This window comes from Stegastes partitus, unplaced genomic scaffold (genome assembly GCF_000690725.1).
Source record: "Stegastes partitus isolate 25-593 unplaced genomic scaffold, Stegastes_partitus-1.0.2 Scaffold725, whole genome shotgun sequence".
Classification (NCBI taxonomy): Eukaryota; Metazoa; Chordata; class Actinopteri; family Pomacentridae; genus Stegastes; species Stegastes partitus.
The window spans coordinates 243,080-252,044 of NW_007578456.1; the positions used below are offsets into that span (position 1 = coordinate 243,080).

Here is an 8,965-nt window from a genome sequence, read left to right on the forward strand (position 1 = left end):
TGCTGGCTCTGTGTCCTTCTACAGAGTCTCCTCTGACACTCTGATCCATCTCTACACCTTCTACAGCAGATTCACTGAACCTCTCTACCCTGGCTTTGGCTTGGACTCTTCAGGTTACTCTCCAGCCTCAGTGTCTTTGTGTCCACTGATGAGTGAACAAAGTCAGACAGAAGTTTAGTCTCTGCTCTGTTGAGATGTGATCCCACGACAGTGGAGCTGCATTAGGAGTGAACAGAGGAAACCACAAAGCCGTTATTAATGACAGAAAACTACAGTGAACGACGAGTGTGCCTCATTTTCTGTGAAAGCTTTGTGTAGAAAGCTGAACGCAGTCAGTGATGAAACTGAATCGGTGAAGATTCTTCCCCAGTCAAAGTCTTACAGTTACTTAAAAGTTCAAGTTTTAGGATGTTTCTATAGTACAAGAGACAAGAACCTGCCATACTAAGGTTTTCTTTCCTTTCTTTTCCTTTAATCATAATAATAATCCTACAAAGAATCAACTTGTAACCATAGCAACGGGGCTGGACATCCACTGCATGAGTCTTATATGAAGTCTTTAAAACTTTCAATGAATTCTTCCACTTTTTAAACCTTAGGTAGATACATAGGTGCAGGTGCTTTTGGCTAAGACTACTTCAGTACTCGTGCTGGAGTTTTTACGTGATATTATTTGTACAAGTTGAAGATCTTCTACCAGTTTGGACTGGTTCCCCCTTTGAGCCCATGAAGGTCAGCAGGTACAGAGAATGGATGGATTCCATGAGTGTGTGGTGGAAACATTTGTGATCAGGCATATTTAGTATTTCCTGATAGCATTTGAACACACCGCCAGAGAGTTATGTGGACTCCTCTCATGGCCCCGCCCCCTATTGAAGGTATTTAAAGCACCTGTGGCATCACGGCTCCTCTGTGACTGGATTGTTTAACGGTTTTTGCCTGTTTTAGAGAGATTGTTCTGGCGTATTTTGGCCAGCATTATTAAAAAAAACAAACCCATTATTAATGTGTTTTTGTTGTATTGTCGGTTTTAATCGGCTGCTGTTTTGCTTGTGTTTGCTCCAGCTTGGCCTTAGCTTTGATGTGTTCCATAGTTTACTTTGGGCCGACTGTTGGTTGCCGACTGGTGGTGGAAGTTCGTCACTCCAGAGTGGGTTTTTCCTTCACAGGCTGCAGTGGTACGAGCACTGGGCCACCTTATCTCACACCAGTTTGTTGTGGCTGTGAGCTCACCAGTGGTTGGTGATTTGTGTCTTTCTTGAAACACTTCCTGGCCACCTCCCCCCTGCTGGCTTCCATCCACTCTCCTCTCCCTGTGCTGACTTACTGTGCTGGAAGGGTTTCCTTTTAAAAGAATTTTACTATTAAATAAAGTTGAATTATTGTAACAAGTCTTTTTGTGCGTTTTCATTGGTTCTGTTTGTTTTCGGCTACTCTCTCTGCAGGCACTTCCAGACATCCAACATTCAACCAGTTATTCAATCAGTTATCTAATAAATGTAGTTTCTTGGTTAGCACCGTCGCCTCAGTGAGGACAGTCGGGATCTTTCTGCGTGGAGTTGTTCTCCCCGTGCAGCGTGGGTTCTCTCTGGGTTCTCCGGCTTCCTCCCACAAAAACATGTTGAGGTTAATTGGTGATTCTAAATTGTCCGTAGGTGTGAATGTGAGTGTGCTTGGTTGTCTGTCTCTAAGTGTAGCCCTGTGATAGACTGGTTACCTGTCCAGGTGAACCTGCCTTCACCCTGAGTCAGCTGGGATAGACTCCAGCCCCCCACGACCCTAGTGAGGATTAAGCGGTGTATAGATAATGGATGGATTAATAAATAAAGTGCTCTCAGTCACATTACAATGCAGCAGTAGCTCATCATAGCAGTCTCCAACAAACCCGACATGTACAGCTGCAGTCAAAACTCATGTAAGGACAAAACTGTGATGCCTGGTTCTGCATTTCTGAAAATCATTGACATTTAGAGCTTTTGTTTTGTGGGTTAGCTGGCAGGCAGGAGGAAAATGAATATGTTTTCACATAAAGTTGTGGTCAAGAATTTCACATTTTTGTTTGCATAAATGTCTGTGAAGATTCTCAGTCATCCAGGTCGTGGTTGTTCTGGTAGATTAATGGTAGCAACTGGACTTGCTTGAGTTCCTTGAAGACGTTTCATCCAAAAGGAGTCATGAACAGTTGAGTTTCTGTTTCAATTGTGGTTTTTTTTGTTGTTGTTTTTTTGCTCCTCCCCCTCTTTATATGGGTCGAGGTGTTAATGGCTCCTTTAGGATATCAGTATCTGGAACTCCCAGCTAGTCAGTCAGAACTGATGAAGCCTCTTGGATGAAACGTCTTCAAGGAGCTCAAGGAAGTCCAGTTGCTACCATTAATCTACCAGAATATTCGTATAAAACAGTTGCAATCTGAATTTATATATAAAAAATCTACAATGCACATCTGTACCGACATATTTTAAAGGCAGCTTTTCCTGTAGAATCCATGCATTCCTCTGGATTTCTTTTTTGCACATGCACACACATAACAGTTATATCTGTGAGCAGTTTTCATTCAGATGGTCTCATGCAACCATAAATACCCAGACTGAGCTGGAGGGTGTAATAATATCCTTGTGGTTTAGAGACGACCAAAACGCAGAATCTCCCTTTCTATTTCCGTCCCTGGCATCCCCTGGCTCACTGACACACTTCTTAATTGTTGCAGTAGCTCTGTTGATGACTCAAATCTGTCTGTTCGTCAGTCTGGTCATGTCTTAATCTGTCCATCTTCAGTCTGTATCTGTTGCAAATCCACTGCAGCCAAAACCAAAACGCCTAAAAATGAACTGACTCGACGCCTCCGTGACTCAGCAGGAACTGAACGCACCTCGCAAGTTCGTTAATCGTGACGCGCTAAAGCATCAACAACAATAAACACAATTTGAGATGAACTGATGTCATTTGTTTTTCTCAGCCGTCTGTTACGAGCGGAGGTGGGAAATTCCACAACGAGGCAGCTATTTTCAACCAGTCGCATGGGAGCGAGTTCGCCGCTTGAGCCAATGATGTGGAGGCAGTTTGATGGCCGGGAGACCACGAATAGATATGACACGGGCTCCTTGTAATGTTCGCATCCAGCCTCACACACACACACAAGCAGACCGACTGTGGGGGAAATGTTAGAGCTCTGAGCTCATCCGTCAGAGAAGCAGCCATGAAGCCTTGAAACCTGAGACAAGACCGGCTTTGTTTGCACTGCTGGTCTGAAGCTCGGACCAGCTGCTGAAGTCAATTCTTGGCTCTCCGTTTGTGGCTGATCAAGGAAAATATTCAGAGCATATAGCAGTGAAACAATGTCTGTGTGACGTGATATCAACTGATCACCGATGGCTCCTTTGTTTCTTGATTATTCTTCATTAAAGTTTCAATGAATGATAGAGACTAAAAAGTAGTAAGAAAAACAATAAAAAACTAAACTACAGTTTGGCAAGTACCTTTATCTGCTTTCTTGTAAGAGCTCAAATGCAAAAGAACCACTTTGTTCAGTAAATATGAAGCGACGCCACCCAGCAGCTGTCCAGCTTAGTTTAGCACAAAGTCAAGATAAGAGAAACTGTACTGATCCCTAATGTACATGTTACAGCAGCTAAATACAGACGAGGCATTCAAGAAGCAGGACGATAATTACAAAAGTAAAATAAAGCTAAAAGTAAAGATATAATAAAGACAGTGGTATTTACGTACGGATATTTACAGACTGCATAAGTAAACACGAGCAAAGGACAACAATAAATATGTTGTATACCTTGTTTAGAGCTGCCAGCAACGATTGTTTTTCTATAAATTCATCTATTAACTGTTTTACTGGTCAGTCGACAACCAACCACACTCACATTCACACCACAGACTGTATAAAAGATGGACGTAGCAACCGGCCCTGACAAATGAAGCCAACCCGGAAGTGTCAAAAACCTGCAGTATCACTACGTCCGCTAGCTGCTGGCTCCAAAAAGCCCTGGCTCCCATAGACCAGATCACGAAATACTGCATTCCTACAGCTCAGGATTGTTTTCTTATTAGTTTTCATGGTCAAATCCAGAGATCAGGTGGCCAATCTGAAAATAAATCAATACTGACTTTTTTAAAAATCGTCAACATTTTGCGGGACAAGGGGCGTGGCTGGTTGATTGACAGTCGGCAGCGACGATGCAGACGAAGCGAGCAGAAGGCGGTAAATGTGGGCGGGGCAGAGAGGGCCCGCCTCTCAATCCGTCTGACCAATCGCTGCTCCTATGGCTCCGCCCCCCTCCGACGACTTTTGCATCGCTTGCTCCAAAAATCCAAGATGTCAACCAGGAAGTAGCAAAACCCTGGCTTCATTTTCTCACAGTAGCTACGTCCATCTTTTATACAGTCTATGATTCACACCTACGGACAATTTAGAATCACCAATTAACCTCACCGTGTTTTTGGAAGCCAGAGAACCCGGAGAGAACCCACGCTGCACGGGAAGAACATGCAAACTCCACACAGAAAGATCCCGGGTGTCCTCACCAGGACACGAACCGGCGACCTTCTTGCTGCGAGGCAACGATGCTAACCACTTATCCACCTTGTAGCCCGTCAGTCGATTCATCTACATGATTCATTTTCCTTCAAAAACGCAAAATGACCATTTCATTTAAGTTCAATTAATTTTGAAAAAGCAGGATGAGATTGTATAACGAAGCACAGCACAGAATGAAAACAGAAGCTTACATATGAATGTGTGAATCTGTGGGTTAAACGCTCACATGACTTTAAAATCTCTTTCTTTACTGCATAAAAATCCAAATACAGAGCGAACATGATTTGTTTTTTGTTTTTTTTCTTATGAGCACAGACCAGCTAACTCCTGTTTCTTCAGGATTTGGTTGCAGCTTTGGATATTGTTTTATTTTTTAAATGAACAAATTGGCAAATTCTTAGCCATCTTTAACTGGTGTGTCTGATGAATTGGTCAGATGACGTCTCATTGATAAAATATGAATCATGGAAGTGCAGAGCAGGAGCTTGGAAGTGACTGCTGTAATGTTTTTATTTATTTTTTAAATGCTTCATGGTATTATAATTGTCATAGTTAGTTTTGCCTGCTTGTAGTCCCGGTTGTGCTGTTTCCACAGAGGTGCTGGGCTTTATATTGCAGTGGAAAATGAACCCACAGTGAGTAAAAATGTGACAGGAGCAACAATAACAGAACATGTGCTCAGGGTTCAGAGGGTTTAGGTTCATCCAGCGTTTCTATAATTGTTCATTAAAGCACCAAAAACACACAGGATTTGTATTTCGTTGTCATACTGGAAGTTCTTCAAGAAGCTCAAAGACCTCTGGGACGACTTGAAGATGAACTTATCATCAAAAATACCTTTTTGGCAACAAAAATTAAAGGTGGTCGTCCTCCCATTAGAACCATTAAGTCCTCCCACTGTGTTGTTCTGACCTGTTCAAAACTTTACATAAAATAGTCAAGTTAAAATAGTTAGAAGGTAGAAGTCAAGTTTATTTATAAAATCTGAAATCTTAACGAGAACGTGGAGGGTTTTTTTTTTTGGACCCGTCATTGCATCTTATATTAGAACCGAAAACTCTGATTTGCAGCCGCAGTGTGAACACGGCCACAAACACAAACAGGATGTGACCGTGAGCTGTCTTTAGCTTTTTGATGAGTGGCAGGGGCATTCCTGACCTCGCCGGCACATGTGAACAAACAGCAGTGAGCTCATGGGGTTTAAATAGCCTGATGGGAGGGCTGCGGCGGAGCAGCTGGAGTATAAGAAGGACCGGTGTGCAAGGGGAGACCCACAACGCTGAAGGAACCCAGGGAGCTTCTAACTGGACGCACGGGAGCCGCAATCAAGAAATCCCCAAAGCAGGCCTTTTTTTTTATCCGGCGCCGACATGATGTCCCAGCACGCGGCTTTGACCAGCCTGTTCGGCGACGACCCTTTCTTCAGCCAGGAGCAGCTGCTGTGGCCGCTGCGTCGCGAGGCTCTTTCCTCTCTGCAGCAGGACTTCTTCAACCGGAGAGCCACGCTGGCCGACAGCCTCCTGAGGGAGCTGCACGACGGGCCACAGCTGCTCAAGCTTCGACAGCTGCCGCTCATTTCCTCCACGCTGGCGAGGTAAAGAACCGAGCGTCTCGGGAGTAAACACACCTGATCCGGTGTGACTTGGTTTGATTGACTCGGATTCACGTGACTGCTTCTCTTTCAGGCTGACTGACGATGAGGAGCAGCAGAGGGAGGTTTGCAGCACGGAGTCGCACAAGGACGCCCAGCAAGCCAACAGCGACCTCCTGGTGACCCTGGACGCCCGCGGTTACGCCCCCAATGACATCACCGTGAAGCTGGAGGGGCGGAAGCTGGCGGTGGTGGCCATGAAGCAGGCCGGGGCAGAGGAGAGCCAGTCGTGCTCCTCGGCAACCTCCAGCGCCTCCTTCTGCTCCTCGGCGTCCTCCCAGATGGGCTTCGTCCAGAAGATCGACCTGCCCGCTCACCTGGATCTGTCCGGCCTCTCCTGTTCCCTCATGGACGACGGACAGCTCCGTATTCACGCCCCCGTGGCCCAGCAGCAGCCAATCGACGAGGAGCGCCAGGTGCCCGTCCGGTTCAGGACGTCGTTGGAGTTTCCCATCAAAAAGGATGGAGCAGAGAAGGAGCACACAGACTGAAGCAGATTGACGCGACATGTTTTTATGCACACACTCCCACCGAGAGACAATGTGACGAGTAAAGTTTACAGCTATTGAATGAAGAGAGTATTTATTTTATAATTATATGCAATTTGTATAAACTGTGAAAATAAAAATAAAAAGGCTGAATGGAAAATGATTTCAGACTTTTGTCACCACACGATGGTGCCAGCAGCCAACACATATGGAGGGAGGAGACAGAAGAGTTGCAGCATTTCCTCCAGCTCCCCTCTGGTGACTGAGTTGGTAACCTCTGAAAGGTTCCAGTGACGTTTGGTTTCCTGGGGGGGGAAGTTATTTGCTGGCGCGCCGGCTCAGGTGACGACAAAAAAGCAGCAGTTTAATGTCTTTTAAGTCTTACCTTGAGGGCGTCATGACAGAGAGCAGGAGAAATAAAGCCGTCAGGGGGAAATGAGAGCGAACAAATGACCTCTTTTTAAAGGGTTAGTTCACCAAGAATTCAAACCTCTAGTGTGTCGTGGGTATTTAGCCGTGCAAGTAGTTGTTGGTTATATTTTTGGGGAAGATGCTGAAAGACGGAGGCATGAAGGTGGATGGAACTGAGTTGCAGAACATATAAAGTGAATTAAAGATGTTCAATCGCAGCATCTTCTTTAAGAAGTGCCACTAATCCAACAAGTCAGGCTTAAGTAATCTCATGTCTTCAGTTTGATGTGGTCTGTTTGGAAACTGCAACACTTGACTAAGAAAAACGAAATGATGGTTTATTCAGTGACTTGTTAGTATTAATAAATGAAGCATTTCTAGCACACAAGAACCCAATAAGACATGCAGAACTTTGTCGTCAACTAATCCTCTTGATTTATTTAAATTTAGAATGTTTTCAGAAAGTGTTCTCTACTTTTTGTACATTTTATGTGTCGTAAATTCATTTTAAATGAAAGTTCAATTACAAATTATCACCGGAAAACACTAAAATCTCTCATTTACAAAGTATATTCCACATCTGGTCAGTTTAATTATCCTTGCTTTGTCTAGAACGTCACTGGAGTCCACCTGTGACGGATGATTTGGACACCTGTTTTATATATAGAGTGCATCTCAGGACAAAAATCAAGCCACGAAATCCGAGGAAATCCCAGTAGACCTCTGCGATAAAATTGCAGTGAGAACAAGGGTATAAAACCATTTGTAAAGCCGTGTGTTCCCAGGAGCACATGTGGCCTCAATCATTGTGAAATGGAAGAAGTCTGAAGCCACCGAGACGCTTCCTGGAGCCGGCTGACCAAACGAGAAGGGCCTCAGTCAGGGAGGAGACCAGGAATCCAACGGACACTCGAACAGAGATTCAGAAGTCGTCTGCAGAGGTGAAGAACAAAAGACAACCAACACAAACTCTTTTTGCTCGTGTCGCATTTTTCCTCACTGTAGCTTTTCTCTGCAGTATAAAGTCCTGCACCTCTATGGAAACAGCACGACCGTGTCTAGAAGCAGAAAGAACTCAGAAACGTCTATTGCGTAGTATAACACAGACTATTTGAGTTAGATTGTTGTTTTCAATAAATTGCCTGCTCACACCTTTTGGTCTCTTGCTCCCATTTCTTCTTTTTGCATTTTGAAGCAAATTCATGCAATTTTTTTAAACTGGTCTTAAGATTTTGATCAGGAATGTATATAACATATATACAAAATATAGTATAATATATAATAATTAAAACATATTTATAATATAATATATATAGCACAGTATAGTATAAATAATAAAAATATGGTGATAAATAGTACAGACAAAAGGTCAGTTTTGTTGATTTAAAATTAAACCGACAACCCAAAATTGTGAGCAAAAAGTCGGGTCTGAATTCTTTCTGAAGCACTTTTTTTTTTTTTAAATTTGAGGTTTTTGATTATGACTTCAAGATGACCTCAATAGCAGAAATAAAGTAGAATTGTCACCTATCTCTAATAAAAAAATGAATGACCTTCATAAAAGTAGATTTAATGGCAGAGCTGCTGTGTTGGACTGTAAAAGTAACTCATGGTTGGCTGGTCATTTCATAGTTCTCCCCAGTGGGGCCATGACTGAGTGTAATGTGGAGTTTTGTTTAATCAGTGAACGCTTTCGTTTTAGTTCCTGTAGTTGACAGTTGCAGAAGGGAAGACGTAAGCGCTGAGCTGCATCTTCTCATTGAGCTCAAAGTTTCTTTTCTCTGCAGAAGTCTGCTGTCGTCTCGTTCGATGTGCACAGGATCACAACACTCTCCACTGGTTTACAGGTCTGGACTCAGAGAAAAC

The 8,965-nt window shown here is 43.6% G+C and overlaps 2 protein-coding genes across 2 annotated transcripts in view; both read left to right on the plus strand.

The window, feature by feature from the left end:
• LOC103364168 (stonustoxin subunit beta-like) overlaps positions 1-1,391 on the plus strand; it is a 10,971-nt gene extending 9,580 nt beyond the window's left edge. The window contains exon 3 of the mRNA XM_008291192.1: positions 1-1,391. Coding sequence (XP_008289414.1) covers positions 1-178 — 178 coding nt within the window. The 3' untranslated portion in view covers positions 179-1,391.
• Positions 1,392-5,783: 4,392 nt separating this feature from the next.
• Positions 5,784-8,250, plus strand: hspb9 (heat shock protein, alpha-crystallin-related, 9). Its single transcript, XM_008291193.1, has 2 exons — positions 5,784-6,143; positions 6,235-8,250. Exons 1-2 carry the CDS (start codon positions 5,920-5,922, stop codon positions 6,689-6,691), a joined length of 681 nt encoding a protein of 226 aa, XP_008289415.1. The 5' UTR covers positions 5,784-5,919; the 3' UTR covers positions 6,692-8,250.
• The last annotated feature ends 715 nt before the right edge of the window (positions 8,251-8,965 follow it).

Bases quoted from the DNA above. Each gene is read 5' to 3' on its own strand.
- hspb9 (XM_008291193.1), top strand. From the start codon at position 5,920: ATGATGTCCCAGCACGCGGCTTTGACCAGCCTGTTCGGCGACGACCCT. The intron at 6,144-6,234 runs GTAAAGAACCGA...CTTCTCTTTCAG, and splicing joins ATTTCCTCCACGCTGGCGAG to GCTGACTGACGATGAGGAGC.